At 40.0% G+C, this 21,424-nt stretch overlaps 1 protein-coding gene across 5 annotated transcripts in view; it reads right to left on the bottom strand.

Annotated features, from left to right (window-relative positions):
* LOC133552024 (EH domain-binding protein 1-like protein 1) overlaps positions 1-21,424 on the bottom strand; it is a 92,114-nt gene that overhangs the window by 8,902 nt on the left and 61,788 nt on the right. For 4 of the 5 annotated variants that reach the window (XR_009806600.1, XM_061899274.1, XM_061899276.1 and 1 more), the window contains 8 exons: positions 17,590-17,638; positions 17,138-17,459; positions 7,271-7,326; positions 7,118-7,180; positions 6,793-6,913; positions 6,630-6,729; positions 6,486-6,559; positions 6,293-6,407 (listed from right to left, as the gene is read on the bottom strand). Coding sequence is in view for 4 of the 5 variants with exons in the window: in XM_061899274.1 (XP_061755258.1) it covers positions 6,293-6,407; positions 6,486-6,559; positions 6,630-6,729; positions 6,793-6,913; positions 7,118-7,180; positions 7,271-7,326; positions 17,138-17,459; positions 17,590-17,638 (900 nt within the window). In the remaining variant the exon portion in view is untranslated. The remainder of the gene's footprint in view (positions 1-6,292; positions 6,408-6,485; positions 6,560-6,629; positions 6,730-6,792; positions 6,914-7,117; positions 7,181-7,270; positions 7,327-17,137; positions 17,460-17,589; positions 17,639-21,424) is intronic. The other variant, XM_061899275.1, reaches the window with a different exon arrangement.

Genomic DNA, 21,424 nt, shown 5'->3' with positions numbered 1-21,424 from the left:
AAATTTTTCACACACACTTGTTAATTCATATGTTGACCAGAGGGGGAGCACTTCAAATTTTTCACACACACTTGTTATTTCATATGTTGACTGGAGGGGGAGCACTTCAAATTTGTAACACACACTTGTTATTTCATATGTTGACCAGAAGGGGAGCACTTCAAATTTTTCACACACACTTGTTATTTCATATGTTGACTGGAGGGGGGGCACTTCAAATTTTTAACACACACTTGTTATTTCATATCCTGACCGGAGGGAGGGCACTTCAAATTTTTCACACACACTTGTTATTTCATATGTTGACCGGAAGGGGGGGCACTTCAAATTTTTCACACACACTTGTTATTTCATATGTTGACCGGAAGGGGGGGGGCACTTCAAATTTTTCACACACACTTGTTATTTCATATGTTGACCGGAGGAGGAGCACTTCAAATTTTTCGCACACACTTGTTATTTCATATGTTGACCGGAAGGGGGGGGCACTTCAAATTTTTCACACACTTGTTATTTCATATGTTGACTGGAGGGGGAGCACTTCAAATTTTTAACACACACTTTTTATTTCATACGTTGACCGGAGGGGGAGCACTTCAAATTTTTCACACACACTTGTTATTTCATATGTTGACCGGAAGGGGGGGGCACTTCAAATTTTTCACACACTTGTTATTTCATATGTTGACCGGAAGGGGGGGCACTTCAAATTTTTCACACACACTTGTTATTTCATATGTTGACCGGAGGGGGGCACTTCAAATTTTTAACACACACTTGTTATTTCATATGTTGACCGGAAGGGGGGCGCACTTCAAATTTTTCACACACACTTGCTATTTCATATGTTGACCGGAAGGGGGAGCACTTCAAATTTTTCACACACACTTGTTATTTCATATGTTGACCGGAAGGGGGGGACTTCAAATTTTTCACACACACACTTGTTATTTCACATGTTGACCGGAAGGGGGGGCACTTCAAATTTTTAACACACATTTGTTATTTCATACGTTGACCGGAAGGGGGGGCACTTCAAATTTTTCACACACACTTGTTATTTCATATGTTGACCGGAAGGGGGGGACTTCAAATTTTTAACATACACTTGTTATTTCATATGTTGACCGGAGGGGGGGCACTTCAAATTTTTCACACACACACTTGTTATTTCATATGTTGACCGGAAGGGGGTGCACTTCAAATTTTTAACACACATTTGTTATTTCATACGTTGACCGGAGGGGGGGCACTTCAAATTTTTCACACACACTTGTTATTTCATATGTTGACCGGAAGGGGAGCACTTCAAATTTTTAACACACACTTGTTATTTCATATGTTGACCGGAAGGGGCGCACTTCAAATTTTTCATACACACTTGTTATTTCATATGTTGACCGGAGGGGGAGCACTTCAAATTTTTCACACACACTTGTTATTTCATATGTTGACCGGAAGGGGGAGCACTTCAAATTTTTCACACACACTTGTTATTTCATATGTTGACCGGAAGGGGGGGACTTCAAATTTTTAACACACACTTGTTATTTCATATGTTGACCGGAAGGGGGGGCAATTCAATTTTTTCACACACACTTGTTAATTCATATGTTGACCAGAGGGGGAGCACTTCAAATTTTTCACACACACTTGTTATTTCATATTTTGACTGGAGGGGGAGCACTTCAAATTTTTCGCACACACTTGTTATTTCATATGTTGACCGGAAGGGGGGAGCACTTCACATTTTTCACACACACTTGTTATTTCATATGTTGACCGGAAGGGGGGGCACTTCAAATTTTTCACACACACTTGTTATTTCATATGTTGACCGGAGGGGGAGCACTTCAAATTTTTCACATACACTTGTTATTTTATATGTTGACCGGAAGGGGGGGCACTTCAAATTTTTCACACACACTTGTTATTTCATATGTTGACCGGAAGGGGGAGCACTTCAAATTTTTCACACACACTTGTTATTTCATATGTTGACCGGAAGGGGGTGCACTTCAAATTTTTAACACACATTTGTTATTTCATACGTTGACCGGAAGGGGGGGCACTTCAAATTTTTCACACACACTTGTTATTTCATATGTTGACCGGAAGGGGGGGCACTTCAAATTTTTCACACATGCTTGTTATTTCATACGTTGACCGGAAGGGGGGGCACTTCAAATTTTTCACACACACTTGTTATTTCATATGTTGACCGGAAGGGGGGGACTTCAAATTTTTAACACACACTTGTTATTTCATATGTTGACCGGAGGGGGGGCACTTCAAATTTTTCACACACACACTTGTTATTTCATATGTTGACCGGAAGGGGGTGCACTTCAAATTTTTAACACACATTTGTTATTTCATACGTTGACCGGAAGGGGGGGCACTTCAAATTTTTCACACACACTTGTTATTTCATATGTTGACCGGAAGGGGGGGCACTTCAAATTTTTCACACACGCTTGTTATTTCATATGTTGACCGGAAGGGGGAGCACTTCAAATTTTTCACACACACTTGTTATTTCATATGTTGACCGGAAGGGGGGGACTTCAAATTTTTAACACACACTTGTTATTTCATATGTTGACCGGAAGGGGGGGCACTTCAAATTTTTCACACACACTTGTTATTTCATATGTTGACCGGAGGGGGGGCACTTCAAATTTTTCACACACACTTGTTATTTCATATGTTGACCGGAAGGGGGGGCACTTCAAATTTTTCACACACACACTTGTTATTTCATATGTTGACCGGAGGGGGAGCACTTCAAATTTTCCGCACGCACTTGTTATTTCATATGTTGACCAGAGGGGGAGCACTTCAAAATTTTCGCACACACTTGTTATTTCATATGTTGACCAGAGGGGAGCACTTTTTAAAATTGACACTCAGTCAAGTTGAAAAATCCCTCCTTTTTTGGGCCCCCCCTCATTTTGATAGATTTCCCCACCAGGTGTGCAAATGAGATCTCTATTTTTTTTGGTTTTTTGTAATGTTCTTAAAAAGGCCACCAGATGGCCCCTGTGATGATAAAGTTCTCAACTTTTGGTGCTAATAAAAAAGCCTTGCCTGTACCGGAAGTAGCAGACGGTGTGCGTGTGACGTCACGGGTTGTGGAGCTCCTCACATCGAGAGCGATTCGGACTGAGAAAGCGATGATTTCCCCATTCATTTGAGCAAGGATGAAAGATTTGTGGATGAGGAAAGTGAGAGTGAAGGACTACAAAAAAAAAAAGACTATACGGTAGGAGCATTTCAGATGTAATTAGACACATTTACTCGGATAATTCTGGAAAATCCCTTATCTGCTTATTGTGTTACTAGTGTTTTAGTGAGCTTATATGGTTGTACCTGTACAACCTGAAGGTCGGCCCCGCACCTTTCTTCAGCACCAGTCGACGGGTGGTGGCGATGCCCATCTCTGCCCTTCGCAAGGGACCCTCTTCGAAACACGACCTTTCGAAATGATCGCCGCATAATACACTGTACTTTGTGTGTGTGGTCCAATCCAACCGTGTTCGCTGTTCCATAGTCAAGCTTCACCGTCATCTTTCGGGAATGTAATTAATGAAACACTGACTGTATTTGTGTGGCTAAAGGCGGCCCGCAATACACCGCTTCCCACCTACAGCTTTCTTCTTTGACGTCTCCATTATTCATTGAACAAATTGCAAAAGATTCAGCAACACAGATGTCCAGAATACTGTGGAATTATGCGATGAAAGCAGACGACTTACAGCTGGGATTGGTGCTGGAACAAAATGTCCTCTACAATGCGTGACGTCACGCACACGCGACGTTTCAGTTCACCTGGCGGGTTTTTTCGAGGATGAATAGGGAAGTCCTTCTTTAGTTGCGGTCTTGTTTGATCATATATTGCTGCCTTTGCACCTTTCAATGTCTACTTTTAGATGCACATTAAAGTCCTACTGAAAGCCACTACTAGCGACCACGCAGTCTGATAGTTTATATATCAATGATGAAATATTAACATTGCAACACATGCCAATACGGACTTTTCAGTTTACTAAATTGCAATTTTAAATTTCCCGCTAAGTGTCCTGTTGAAAACATGATGACGCGTGCGTTTGACATCACCGGTTGTAGCGGACATTTTTTTCCCGGCCCGATCCCAGCTTTTAATCGCATAATTACACAGTATTCTGGACATCTGTGTTGCTGAATCTTTTGCAATTTGTTCAATTAATAATGGAGACGTCAAAGAAGAAAGACGTAGGTGGGAAGCGGTGTATTGCGGCAGCCTTTAGCAACACAAACACAGCCGGTGTTTCCTTGTTTACATTCCCCAAGGTGAAGCTTTACTATGGAACAGAGCGGTCAAGCGAACATTGTTCCCAACCACATGTGAGAAAACTGTGGTAATAAGTCGGCTCTTACCGTAGTTATGAGCGGAGCTTGCGTCCTCCTGCTGCTGCGGACTATTACCTCCTCCCACCGGAAACCCTGGCGGTCACCACACCCGTGGCCACACCCCTTTGACTTTCAGGTACCATATAATCTCACTAAAACACTAGTAACACAATAAGCAGATAAGGGATTTTCCAGAATTATCCTAGTAAAGGTGTCTAATAACATCTGAATCGCTCTCACTCCCCTCGCCTTTTTTTTCCAATTTTTTTCTAGTCCTTCACTCTCACTTTCCTCATCCACGAATCTTTCATCCTCGCTCAAATTAATGGGGAAATTTTCGCTTTCTCGGTCTGAATCGCTCTCGCTGCTGGTGGCCATGATTGTAAACAATGTTCAGATGTGAGGAGCTCCACAACCCGTGACGTCACGCGCACATCGTCTGCTACTTCCTGTTCAGGCAAGGCTTTTTTATGAGCCACCAAAAGTTGCAAACTTTATCGTGGATGTTCTCTACTAAATCCTTTCAGCAAAAATATGGCAATATGGCGAAATGATCAAGTATGACACATAGAATGGACCTGCTATCCCCGTTTGAATAAGAAAATCTAATTTCAGTAGGCCTTTAAAGTCCTACTGAAAGCCACTACTACCTACCACACAGTCTGATAGTTTATATATCAATGATGAAATATTAACATTGCAACACATGCCAATACGGCCGCTTTAGTTTACTAAATTGCAATTATAAATTTCCCGCCAAGTGTCCTGTTGAAAATGTCGCACTATGATGACGCGTGCGTTTGACATCACCGGTTGTAGCGGACATTTTTTTCCCGGCCCGATCCAAGCTACAAATAGTCTGCTTTAATCGCATAATTCCACAGTATTCTGGACAACTGTGTTGCTGAATCTTTTGCAATTTGTTCAATTAATAATGGAGACGTCAAAGAAGAACGATGTAGGTGGGAAGCGGTGTATTGCAGCTGCCTTTAGCAACACAAACACAGCCGGTGTTTCCTTGTTTACATTCCCCAAGGTGAAGCTTTACTATGGAACAGAGCGGTCAAGCGAACATTGTTCCCGACCACATGTGAGAAAACTGTGGTAATAAGTCGGCTCTTACCGTAGTTATGAGCGGAGCTTGCGTCCTCCTGCTGCTGCGGACTATTACCTCCTCCCACCGGAGACACTGGCGGTCACCACACCCCTCCGACTTTCAGGTACCATATAATCTCACTAAAACACTAGTAACACAATAAGCAGATAAGGGATTTTCCAGAATTATCCTAGTAAAGGTGTCTAATAACATCTGAATCGCTCTCACTGCCCTCGCCTTTTTTTTTCAATTTTTTTCTAGTCCTTCACTCTCACTTTCCTCATCCACGAATCTTTCATCCTCGCTCAAATTAATGGGGAAATTTTCGCTTTCTCGGTCCGAATCGCTCTAGCTGCTGGTGGCCATGATTGTAAACAATGTTCAGATGTGACGTCACGCGCACATCGTCTGCTACTTCCGGTACAGGCAAGGCTTTTTTATTAGCGACCAAAAGTTGCAAACTTTATGGTCGATGTTCTCTACTAAATCCTTTCAGCAAAAATATGGCGAAATGATCAAGTATGACACATAGAATGGACCTGCTATCCCCGTTTAAATGAGAAAATCTCATTTCAGTAGGCTTTTAAATCAACCAAAAAATCCTAACTTTGGAGCAATGTTCACGGACTCTAGTATTTGGCTATTAGAGGCAATGGTTTGGGACCATGATTTGGGTCTTAACTTATTCACCGTGTCAATGTCCCAAGAAGGGTGAAAATACAAGAACACACGCTACGACATTTGCCGTGTGTGTGTGTGTGTGTGTGTGTGTGTGTGTGTGTGTGTGTGTGAGGCCACACCCACCCTCGCTCCTTGGCGTCCATGCTTCTGATGACGTCATCGCGCTGGTTGACCAGGGACACCAGCTCCTGGAGGAGAAGCTGCTCACGCTCGTGATGAGCGCGCGACTTCTGCCAGTCTGCACACACACACACACACACACACACACTTACGTCACATGACCCCATCACATGTGACAGGAGTGCGGTCAGCTGACCTTCAATCGCCATCATGACTCGCAGCTCCCGCGTCAGCAGTTCAAACTTTCTCTCCAGGTCCTGTTCCTCCTGCCTGTGACATCATCATCATCAACATCATCATCGTCATCGTCAACATCATCGCCGTCGTCATGGAAACGTACAAAAGCTCCAGGTGGTCCTGTCGCCGTATCAGAGCGTTCTTCTTGTTGACCAGCGTGAACCACTCCTGGATCAGCCTCTCCTCCTCGTGGCGGTCACTTCCTGTCACATGACACACACGTTAAGCGCCGCCCACCTGGCGTGCGAGTAAAGCGCCGCACCCACCCGTCTCCATGAGGCTCCGCAGGCGCCGCTCCACCACCGCCGCCCTGGTGTCGATGTGCTTTTGCTCCGCCTCCAACGCCACCAGCTCGCTCAGCACGTACTGACCCGTGTCCTGCAGGCGCTGACCCCGGGACCCCGGCGCCACGTGCACACACACACACACACATGAACGTACGGACACGTAAAGGAAGGAAGGAAGCGAGGAGAGGAAGCAAAAGGAGAAGGTCCGGAGATTAGAAGGAAGTTGATGGTGATGACATCATCAGGTGAGAAGGGAAAAGGAAGCCAGGAAGTGAAAAGGAGGGACTCGGAGGGGGTGACTGACCATGGTCTTGTCCTCAGGTTCCCGCGTGGTTCCCGAGGCCGGGTTGATGCTTTCGCCCTCGCCCTGCACACACACACACACACACACACATGTGTCACATGACCTGCTGCCTGTTCATCACCTGTGGCGTGAGGCGGGAGAGGAAGAGGACACCTGCGGAGGTCTGGACTTGGCGGCCTGGGAGCTGGACTTGGGACCCGGGACCTCTCCTGGGGACAGTTGTTAGGACGGAGACTAAATGTCAATAAAAACATCAACAACATGTAAACAAAGCATCGACATGTCAGCATTCTAGTCAGAGGGCACCTGGTATCGTCACCGATGATGCAACACTGACATTCCACCTGATGACGTCATGATGTCGTCGCTGATATCGCCGGTATCGTCACGCAGGATGTCACTAATATTGCCACCGATGATGTCATACTGACGTCATTGATATTGCCGCCGATGACATCATGGATGCCATGATATCGCCACTAATTCTACTGTTATCGTCAATGCTGTCATTGTAGATGTCACCGATATCGTCACCATTGACGTCACACTGATATTTGGTGACGATTTCAGTAACATCATATTGATATCGCCACTGACGATGTCACCGATATCGCCACTGATGATGTCGTCAACAACAGATCAACATGTCGACCACATGTCAACACTGAAATTGTCACCAAGTGTCACACTGATACTGTCAATGATGGTGTTGGGGATATCACTGATCTCGGCACTAATGGTGTCACTGATATCGCCGCTGATGAGGTCATACGGGCGTCATTGATATTGCCGCTAATAACATCAACGTGTGAATACCACATGTCAACACTGAAATTGTTACCAAATGTCACACTGATACTGTTGATGATGGTGTTGTGGATATCACTGATATCGCCACTGATGAGGTCATACTGACGTTATTGATATTGCCGCCGATGACATCATGGATGCCGTGATATCGCCACTAATTCTACAGTTATCGTCAATGATGTCATTGTAGAGGTCACCGATATCGTCACCATTGACGTCACACGGATATTTGGTGACGATTTCGGTAACATCATATTGATATCGCCACTGACGATGTCACGGATGTCGCCGATATCGCCACTGATGATGTCGTCAACAACAGATCAACATGTCGACCACATGTCACACTGATACTGCCAATTATGGTGGTGTGGATATCACTGATATCGGCACTAATGGTGTCACTGATATCGCCGCTGATGAGGTCATAAGGGCGTCATTAATATTGCCGCTGATAACATCATTAATGTCGTGATATCTCCACCAATCTTACTGTTATCGTCAATGATGTCAACGTAGATGTCACCGATATCGTCACACTGATATTTGGTGACGATTTCGGTAACATCATATTGGTATCGCCACTGACGATGTCACGGATGTCGCCGATATCGCCACTGATGATGTCGTCAACAACACGTCAACGTGTGAATACCACATGTCAACACTGAAATTGTCACCAAATGTCACACTGATACTGCCGATGATTGTGTTGTGCATATCACTGATATCGCCACTGGTGAGGTCATACTGATGTCATTGATATTGCAGCTGATAACATTCTGGGTGACGTGATATCGCCACTAATCTTACAGTAATCGTCAATGATGTCATCGTAGATGTCCCCGATATCGTCACCATTGACGTCACAGAAATTGTCACCAAATGTCATATTGATATCGCCACTGATGTTGTCATGGATGTCATCGATATCACCACTGATGATGTCGTCAACATCACGTCAACAACACATCGATATGTCGACAACACATCAACGTGTGAATACCACTTGTCACCAAATTTCACACTGATACTGCTGATGATTGTGTTGCTGTCGCCACTAAAGATGTCACTGTTATCGTCACTGATGAGGTGATACTGACGTCATTAATATTGCCGCTGAAAACATCATTTGTGTCGTGATATCGCCACTAATCTTACTCTTATTGTCAATGATGTCATCGTAGATGTCACCGATATCATCACCACTGACGTCACACTGATGTCACTCAAAATCTCACCAAATGTCGTATTGATATCGCCAATGACGATGTCATCGATGTCACCGATATCGCCACTAATGATGTCGTCAACAACAGATCAACATGTCGACAACACGTCAACGCGTGAATACCAAATGTCACACTGATACTGCCGATGATGGTGTTGTGCATATCACTGATATCGCCACTGGTGAGGTCATACTGACGTCATTGATATTGCCGCTGATAACATGTTAATGTCGTGATATCTCCACTAATCTTACTGTTATCGTCAATGATGTCATTGTAAATGTCACCGATATCGTCACCATTGACGTCACACTGATATTTGGTGACGATTTCGGTAACATCATATTGATATCGCCACTGACGATGTCACGGATGTCGCCGATATCGCCACTGATGATGTCGTCAACAACAGATCAACATGTCGACCACATGTCAACACTGAAATTGTCACCAAATGTCACACTGATACTGCCGATGATGAAGTTGTGGATATCACTGATATCGCCACTGGTGATGTCATACTGACGTCATTGATATTGCCACCGATGACATCATGGATGTCGTGATATCGCCACTAATTTTACTGTTATCGTCAATGATGTCAACGTAAATGTCACCGATATCGTCACCATTGACGTCACGCTGATATTTGGTGACGATTTCAGTAACATCATATTGGTATCGCCACTGACGATGTCACGGATGTCGCCGATATCGCCACTGATGATGTCGTCAACAACAGATCAACATGTCGACCACATGTCAACACTGAAATTGTCACCAAATGTCAAACTGATACTGCCAATGATGAAGTTGTGGATATCACTGATATCGCCACTGGTGAGGTCATACTGATGTCATTGATATTGCAGCCGACAACATCATGGATGTCGTGATATCGCCACTAATTTTACTGTTATCGTCAATTATGTCAACATAGATGTCACCGAATGTCATATTGATATCGCCACTGACGATGTCATCAATGTCACCGATATCACCACTGATGATGTCATCAACAACAGATCAACATGTCGACAACACGTCAACGTGTGAATACCACATGTCAGCACTGAAATTGTCACCAAATGTCACATTGATACTGCCGATGATGAGGTCATACTGACATCATTGATATTGCCGCTGATAACATTATAGATGTCATGGTATCGATACCAATTTTACTTTTATCGTCAATGATGTCATCGTAGATGTCACCGATATCGTCACCACTGACGTCACACTGACGTCACTGAAATTGTCACCGAATGTCATATTGATATCGCCACTGACGATGTCACGGATGTCACCGATATCGGCACTGATGATGTGGTCATCATCATGTCAACAACACGTCAACGTGTGAATACCAAATGTCACACTGATACTGCCGATGATAGTGTTGTGTACATCACTGATATCACCACTGATGAGGTCATACTGACATCATTGATATTGCCGCTAATATCATGTGTGTCGTCATATCTCCACTAATCTTACTGTAATCGTCAATGATGTCATCGTAGATGTCACCGATATCGTCACCATTGACGTCACTGAATGTTATATTGATATCGCCACCGACGATTTCACGGATGTCACCGATATCGGCAATGATGATGTCGTCAACAACAGATCAACATGTCGACAACACGTCAACGTGTGAATACCACATGTCAATACTGAAATTGTCACCAAATGTCACACTGATACTGCCGATGATGGTGTTGATATCGCCACTAAAGATGTCACTGTTATCGTCACTGATGAGGTCACGCTGAAGACATCATTTGTGTCGTGATATCGCCACTAATCTTACTCTTATTGTCAATGATGTCATCGTAGATGTCACCGATATCGTCACCACTGACGTCACACTGATGTCACTCAAAATGTCACCAAATGTCATATTGATATCGCCACTGACGATGTCACCGATATCGCCACTAATGATGTCGTCAACAACAGATCAACATGTCGACAACACGTCAACGTGTGAATACCAAATGTCACACTGATACTGCCGATGATTATGTTGTGCATATCACTGATATCGCCACTGGTGAGGTCATACTGACGTCATTGATATTGCCGCTGATAACATGTTAATGTCGTGATATCGCCACTAATCTTACTGTTATCGTCAATGATGTCAACGTAGATGTCACCGATATCGTCACCATTGACGTCACACTGATATTTGGTGACGATTTCAGTGACATCATATTGATATCGCCACTGATGATGTCACGGATGTCGCCGATATCGCCACTCATGATGTCGTCAACAACAGATCAACATGTCGACCACATGTCAACACTGAAATTGTCACCAAATGTCACACTGATACTGCCAATGATGGTGTTGTGCATATCACTAATATCGCCACTGATGAGGTCATACTGACGTCATTGATATTGCCGCCGACAACATCATGGGTGTTGTGATATCGCCACTAATTTTACTGTCATCGCCAATGATGTCATTGTAGATGTCACCAATATCGTCACCATTGACGTCACACTGATATTTGGTGACGATTTCAGTAACATCATATTGATATCGCCACTCACGATGTCACGGATGTCGCCAATATCGCCACTGATGATGTCATCAACGACAGATCAACATGTCGACCACATGTCAACACTGAAATTGTCACCAAATGTCACACTGATACTGCCGATGATGGTGTTGTGGATATCACTGATATCGCCACTGGTGAGGTCATACTGACGTCATACTGATATTGCCGCTGATAACATCATTGATGTTGTGATATCGCCACTAATCTTACTGTTCTCGTCAATGATGTCAACGTAGATGTCACCGATATCGTCACCATTGACGTCACACTGATATTTGGTGACGATTTCAGTAACATCATATTGATATCGCCACTGACGATGTCACGGATGTCGCCGATATCGCCACTGATGATGTCGTCAACAACAGATCAACATGTCGACCACATGTCAACACTGAAATTCTCACCAAATGTCACACTGATACTGCCAATGATGGTGTTGGGGATATCACTGATATCGGCACTAATGGTGTCACTGATATTGCCGCTGATGAGGTCATACGGGCGTCATTGATATTGCCGCTGATAACATCATAGATGTCATGATATTGATACCAATTTTACTTTTATCGTCAATGATGTCATCGTAGAAGTCACCACTGACGTCACACTGATGTCACTGAAATTGTCACCGGATGTCACCGATATCGCCACTGATGATGTCGTCAACAACAGATCAACATGTCGACAACACGTCAACGTGTGAATACCACATGTCAATACTCAAATTGTCACCAAATTTCACACTGATACTGCCGATGATGGTGTTGATATCGCCACTAAAGATGTCACTGTTATCGTCACTGATGAGGTCACGCTGAAGACATCATTTGTGTCGTGATATCGCCACTAATCTTACTCTTATTGTCAACGCTGTCATCATAGATGTCACCGATATCGTCACCACTGACGTCACACGGATGTCACTGAAATTGTCACCTAACGTCATATTGATATCGCCACTGACAATGTCACGGATGTCACCGATATCGGCACTGATGATGTCGTCAACAACAGATCAACATGTCAACAACACGTCAACGTGTGAATACCACATGTCAACACTGAAATTGTCACCAAATGTCACACTGATACTGTTGATGATGGTGTTGTGGATATCACTGATTATCGCCAAAAATGAGGTCATACTGATGTCATTGATATTGCAGCTGATAACATCATGGGTGACGTGATATCGCCACTAATCTTACTGTAATCGTCAATGATGTCATCGTAGATGTCACCGATATCGTCACCATTGACGTCACACTGATGTCACTGAATGTCATATTGATATCGCCACTGATGATGTCACCGATGTCGCCAACAACAGATCATAATGTCAACACGTCAACGTGTGAATACCACGTGTCAACACTGAAATTGTCACCAAATGTCACACTGATACAAGTCAACAACACATCAACATGTCAATAACATGTCATGACAATTACATGTCAATAGCCTGTCAAACACATGTCAAAAACATGTCTACATGTCAATAACATGTCATGTCATTTACATGTCAATAACACATCATGCAAAAACGTGTGATCAACATGTCAATAACACATCAACATGTCAATATGTTAATAACACGTCAAAAACATGTCAACAACACGTCAATAACATGTCAACAACACATCAACATGTCAATAATATGTTAGATGCACGTCAAGAACATGTCTTAAACATGTCAAAACATCATGCCGATAAAATGTTAATAACACATCAACAACACGTCTATAACATGTCAACAACACATCAACATGTCAATGATATGTTAATAACACGTCAACAACACGTCAATAACATGTCAACAACACAATATGTCAATAAAATGTTAATTGCACGTCAACAACATGTCTATAACATGTCAACAACACACCAACATGTCAATGATATGTTAATAACACGTCAACAACACGTCAATAACATGTCAACAACACAATATGTCAATAAAATGTTAATTGCACGTCAACAACATGTCTATAACATGTCAACAACACATCATGTCAATAATATGTTAATTGCACGTCAACAACACGTCTATAACATGTCAACACATCATGTCAATATGTTAATAACACGTCAACAACACATCTATAACATGTCAACAACACATCAACATGTCAATAATGTTAATAACACGTCAACAACATGTCAACAACACATCACGTCAATAATATGTTAATAACACGTCAACAACACGTCTATAACATGTCAACAACACATCAACATGTCAATAATATGTTAATAACACGTCAACCCGTCTATAAAATATCAACAACATATCAACATGTCAATAATATGTTAATAACACGTCAACAACACGTCTATAACATGTCAACAACACATCAACATGTCAATAATATGTTAATAACACGTCAACCCGTCTATAAAATATCAACAACATATCAACATGTCAATAATATGTTAATCGCATGTCAACATGTCTATAACATGTCAACAACACATCATGTCAGTAATATGTTAACACTTCTATAACATGTCAACAACACATCAAAATGTCAATAAAATGTTAATTGCACGTCAACATGTCTATAACACGCCAACAACACGTCTATAACATATCAACAACACATCAACATGTCAATAATATGTTAATAACACCTCAACACGTCTATAACATGTCAACAACACATCAAAAGGTCAATAATGTTAATAACACACCAACATGTCAACAACACGTCAACATGTCAACAACACCTCAACATGTCAATAATATGTTAATAACACGTCAACACGTCTATAACATAACAACATATCAACATGTCAATAATATGTTAGTAACACGTCAACACGTCTATAACATATCAACAACATATCAACATGTCAATAATATGTTAATTGCACGTCAACATGTCTATAACATGTCAACAACACATCATGTCAAAAATATGTTAATTGCACGTCAACAACATGTCTATAACATGTCAACAACACATCATGTGAATGATATGTTAATAACACGTCAACAACACATCTATAACATGTCAACAACACATCAAAATGTCAATAATGTTAATAACACGTCAACATGTCAACAACACATCATGTCAATATGTTAACACGTCAACAACACGTCTATAACATGTCAACAACACATCAAAATGTCAATAATGTTAATAACACGCCAACATGTCAACAACACATCATGTCAATATGTTAACACGTCAACAACACGTCTATAACATATCAACAACATATCAACATGTCAATAATATGTTAATAACACGTCAACATGTCTATAACATGTCAACAACATATCAATGTGTCAATAATATGTTAATAACACGTCAACACGTCTATAACATAACAACATATTAACATGTCAATAATATGTTAATTGCACGTCAACATGTCAATAACATGTCAACAACATATCATGTTAATAATATGTTAACATGTCTATATCATGTCAACAACACATCATGTTAATAATATGTTAACACGTCAACACGTCTATAACATGTCAACAACACCTCAACATGTCAATAATATGTTAATAACACGTCAACACGTCTATAACATGTCAACAACACATCAAAAGGTCAATAATGTTAATAACACGCCAACATGTCAACAACACGTCAACATGTCAACAACACCTCAACATGTCAATAATATGTTAATAACACGTCAACACGTCTATAACATAACAACATATCAAAATGTCAATAATATGTTAGTAACACGTCAACACGTCTATAACATATCAACAACATATCAACATGTCAATAATATGTTAATTGCACGTCAACATGTCTATAACATGTCAACAACACATCATGTCAAAAATATGTTAATTGCACGTCAACAACATGTCTATAACATGTCAACAACACATCATGTGAATGATATGTTAATAACACGTCAACAACACATCTATAACATGTCAACAACACATCAAAATGTCAATAATGTTAATAACACGTCAACATGTCAACAACACATCATGTCAATAATATGTTAATAACACGTCAACAACACGTCTATAACATGTCAACAACACATCAAAATGTCAATAATGTTAATAACACGCCAACATGTCAACAACACATCATGTCAATATGTTAACACGTCAACAACACGTCTATAACATATCAACAACATATCAACATGTCAATAATATGTTAATAACACGTCAACATGTCTATAACATGTCAACAACATATCAATGTGTCAATAATATGTTAATAACACGTCAACATGTCTATAACATAACAACATATCAACATGTCAATAATATGTTAATTGCACGTCAACATGTCAATAACATGTCAACAACATATCATGTTAATAATATGTTAACATGTCTATATCATGTCAACAACACATCATGTTAATAATATGTTAACACGTCTATAACATGTCAACAACACATCATGTTAATAATATGTTAACACGTCAACACGTCTATAACATGTCAACAACACATCAAAAGGTCAATAATGTTAATAACACGCCAACATGTCAACAACACGTCAACATGTCAACAACACCTCAACATGTCAATAATATGTTAATAACACGTCAACACGTCTATAACATGTCAACAACATATCAACATGTCAATAATATGTTAACACGTCAACACGTCTATAACATAACAACATATCAACATGTCAATAATATGTTAATTGCACGTCAACATGTCTATAACATGTCAACAACATATCATGTTAATAATATGTTAACATGTCTATATCATGTCAACAACACATCATGTTAATAATATGTTAACACGTCTGTAACATGTCAACAACACATCATGTTAATAATATGTTAACACGTCAACACGTCTATAACATGTCAACAACACCTCAACATGTCAATAATATGTTAATAACACGTCAACACATCTATAACATGTCAACAACACATCAAAAGGTCAATAATGTTAATAACACGCAACATGTCAACAACACGTCAATAACATGTCAATAACATGTCAACAACACCTCAACATGTCAACAACACGTCAATAACATGTTAACAACACCTCAACATGTCAACAACACGTCAATAACATGTCAACAACACCTCAACATGTCAACAACACGTCAATAACATGTCAACAACACCTCAACATGTCAACAACACGTCAATAACATGTCAACAACACCTCAACATGTCAATAACATGTCAACAACACCTCAACAACATGTCTACATGTCAACAACACATCAAAAGGTCAATAATGTTAATAACACGCCAACATGTCAACAACACGTCAATAACATGTCAACAACACACCATGTCAATAAAATGTCAACAACACATCAACAACACGTCTATAACATGTCAAGACATCAACATGTCAACAACACGTCAACAACACGTCAACATAAGGACGATCACTTAGACCTTGGGTGGTTCTCTTGGATCTGGGGGGCGGTACCAGCAAGGAGGCCCCTCCCTCTTGCAGTCCCTCCCCCTCATTGAGCCGCGCCACACAGAAGGCGGCGGCCTGGACGTCGGAGGGCGGCGGGCCGGCGAGGGCGGGGCCGTAGCTGGATTGGCCGGCGTTGCGCTCGATGTGCAGCACGCTGAGCTCCTGCTGGGTGAAGTGTGCCCGGATCTGGCTGAGGTACGTCATCACGATGAGGCGGTCTGGGACCGACAGCAGGACCATGTCTGACGGCTCCAGCAGGCGGGAGATGCCCAAGGACTCCAAGGCGTCAAAGGCCTGGGCGGGAGAGGACACGTCCGCAACATTCTTTATTTGCTTTGAGCAGAATGTCGCTGTCGCATGATGACATCATCAGGATGACATCATCAGGATGACATCATCAGGACGACATCATCAGGACGCTCACCTTCTTGTTGTTCATTTTGATGTCATGTGACTTCAGGCAATCAAAATCTCTGAGGGGACAAATCAGATGATTGACAGCTGCATGCTAACTGTTGTCTTTGCTAAAACTTATAACATTTGCTACCTTACTTATGCTAGCTGTTAGCATGCTAGATAGATTTTGTGCAAATTTTGCAGCCGTTTAAAACAGTCATAAAAATTGGTACCTCATGAATGCTAACTACTAGCATGATTCATTTTATTGTCTAATTTTGCAACCGTTTACTATGGAGTCATAAACATTGCTAAAATATTTTTTCCTAATTTTGCAACCGTTTACTTCAGAATCATAAAATTGGTACTTTATACATGCAAACTGTCAGAATGCTAACGTTTTTTTGGGACTGATTTTGCAACCGTTTACCACAGACTCATAAAACTTGGTATTTTACATAGGCTAACAGATAGCATGCTAACTGTTTTTGCTAATTTGTTAACCGTTTACCGCATAGTCATAAAACTTGGTACTTTACATATGCTAAGTGTACCACAGAATCATAAACATTGTTCTTTACATACGCTAACTGTAAGCGTGCTATTTTCTTTTTCAAAATTTTGCCACACAGTCATAAAACTTGTAACTTTACATATGCTAAGTGCTAGCTCGCTAATTTTTGTTGTTGCTAATTTTTCAACCACTTACCCCAGTCATAAAACTTGTAACTTTACATATGCTAACTGCTAGCATGCTAATTCTTTTTGTTGCAAATTTTTCAACCATTTTCCACAGTCATAAAACCTGGTACTTCACGAAAGCTAATTATTAGCATGATACATTTAATTTTCTAATTTTGCAACCGTTTACTATAGTTATAAACATTGGTACTTTATACATGCAAACTGTTTTGATTTGATTTATACATGCCAACTGTTAGAATGCTAAAAAAAAATGTTTTCCAAATTTTGCAACCGTTTACTATGGAGTCATAAACATTGCTAAAATATTTTTTCCTAATTTTGCAACCGTTTACTTCAGAATCATAAAATTGGTACTTTATACATGCAAACTGTCAGAATGCTAACCTTTTTTTTGGGACTAATTTTGCAACCGTTTACCTCAGACTCATAAAACTTGGTATTTTACATAGGCTAACAGATAGCATGCTAACTGTTTTTGCTAATTTGTTAACCGTTTACCGCATAGTCATAAAACTTGGTACTTTACATATGCTAAGTGTACCACAGAATCATAAACATGGTTCTTTACATACGCTAACTGTAAGCGTGCTATTTTCTTTTTCAAAATTTTGCCACACAGTCATAAAGCTTGTAACTTTACATATGCTAACTGCTAGCATGCTAATTTTTTTGTTGCTAATTTTTCAACCACTTCCCACAATCATAAAACTTGTAACTTTGCATATGCTAACTGCTAGCATGCTAATTCTTTTTGTTGCAAATTTTTCAAGCATTTACCACAGTCATAAAACTTGGTACTTCACGAATGCTAACTATTAGCATGATACATTTAATTTTCTAATTTTGCAACCGTTTACTATAGTCATAAACATTGGTACTTTATACATGCCAACTGATTTGATTTGATTTATACATGCCAACTGTTAGAATGCTAAAAAAAGTTTTCCTAATTTTGCAACCGTTTACTTCAGAATCATAAAATTGGTACTTTATACATGCAAACTGTCAGAATGCTAACGTTTTTTTGGGACTAATTTTGCAACCGTTTACCACAGACTCATAAAACTTGGTATTTTACATAGGCTAACAGATAGCATGCTAACTGGTTTTGCTAATTTGTTAACCGTTTACCGCAAAGTCATAAAACTTGGTACTTTACATATGCTAAGTGTACCAGAGAATCATAAACATGGTTCTTTACATACGCTAACTGTAAGCGTGCTATTTTCTTTTTCAAAATTTTGCCACACAGTCATAAAACTTGTAACTTTGCATATGCTAACTGCTAGCATGCAAAATTTTTTTGTTGCTAATTTTTCAACCATCTACCACAGTCATAAAACTTGTAACTTTGCATATGCTAACTGCTAGCATGCTAATTCTTTTTGTTGAACATTTTTCTACCATTTACCACAGTCATAAAACCTGGTACTTCACGAAAGCTAATTATTAGCATGATACATTTAATTTTCTAATTTTGCAACCGTTTACTATAGTCATAAACATTGGTACTTTATACATGCCAACTGTTAGAATGCTAAAAAAAATGTTTTCCAAATTTTGCAACCGTTTACTATGGAGTCATAAACATTGCTAAAATATTTTTTCGTAATTTTGCAACCGTTTACTTCAGAATCATAAAATTGGCACTTTATACATGCAAACTGTCAGAATGCTAACGTTTTTTTGGGACTAATTTTGCAACCGTTTACCACAGACTCATAAAACTTGGTACTTTACATAGGCTAACAGATAGCATGCTAACTGTTTTTGCTAATTTGTTAACCGTTTACCGCATAGTCATAAAACTTGGTACTTAACATATGCTAAGTGTTAGCATGGTAACCCCCCCCCTATCTATTAACTGTGTACCACAGAATCATAAACATGGTTCTTTACATACGCTAACTGTAAGCGTCCTATTTTCTTTTTCAAAATTTTGCCACACAGTCATAAAACTTGTAACTTTACATATGCTAAGTGCTAGCTCGCTAATTTTTGTTGTTGCTAATTTTTCAACCACTTACCGCAGTCATAAAACTTGTAACTTTACATATGCTAACTGCTAACTGCTAGCATGCTAATTCTTTTTGTTGAACATTTTTCAACCATTTACCACAGTCATAAAACCTGGTACTTCACGAAAGCTAATTATTAGCATGATACATTTAATTTTCTAATTTTGCAACCGTTTACTATAGTCATAAACATTGGTACTTTATACATGCCAACTGATTTGATTTGATTTATACATGCCAACTGTTAGAATGCTAAAAAAAATGTTTTCCAAATTTTGCAACCGTTTACTATGGAGTCATAAACATTGCTAAAATATTTTTTCCTAATTTTGCAACTTCAGAATCATAAAATTGGTACTTTATACATGCAAACTGTCAGAATGCTAACGTTTTTTTGGGACTAATTTTGCAACCGTTTACCTCAGACTCATAAAACTTGGTACTTTACATAGGCTAACAGATAGCATGCTAACTGTTTTTGCTAATTTGTTAACCGTTTACCGCATAGTCATAAAACTTAGTACTTTACATATGCTAAGTGTGAGCATGGTAACCCCCCCCCCCCCCCATCTATTAACTGTGTACAACAGAATCATAAACATGGTTCTTTACATACGCTAACTGTAAGCGTGCTATTTTCTTTTTCAAAATTTTGCCACACAGTCATAAAACTTGTAACTTTACATATGCTAACTGCTAGCATGCTAATTTTTTTGTTGCTAATTTTTCAACCACTTCCCACAATCATAAAACTTGTAACTTTGCATATGCTAACTGCTAGCATGCTAATTATTTTTGTTGAACATTTTTCAACCATTTACCACAGTCATAAAACCTGGTACTTCACGAAAGCTAATTATTAGCATGATACATTTAATTTTCTAATTTTGCAACCGTTTACTATAGTCATAAACATTGGTACTTTATACATGCCAACTGTTAGAATGCTAAAAAAAATGTTTTACTAACTTTGCAACCGTTTACCTCAGAATCATAAAATTGGTGCTTTATACATGCAAACTGTCAGAATGCTAACGTTTTTTTGGGACTAATTTTGCAACCGTTTACCACAGACTCATAAAACTTGGTATTTTACACAGACTAACAGATAGCATGCTAACTGTTTTTGCTAATTTGTTA

This window comes from Nerophis ophidion, linkage group LG04 (assembly GCF_033978795.1).
Source record: "Nerophis ophidion isolate RoL-2023_Sa linkage group LG04, RoL_Noph_v1.0, whole genome shotgun sequence".
In the NCBI taxonomy this organism is placed as follows: domain Eukaryota; kingdom Metazoa; phylum Chordata; class Actinopteri; order Syngnathiformes; family Syngnathidae; genus Nerophis; species Nerophis ophidion.
Note: the sequence above shows the minus strand (reverse complement) of the source record. Positions and strands in the feature narration are given on the sequence as shown.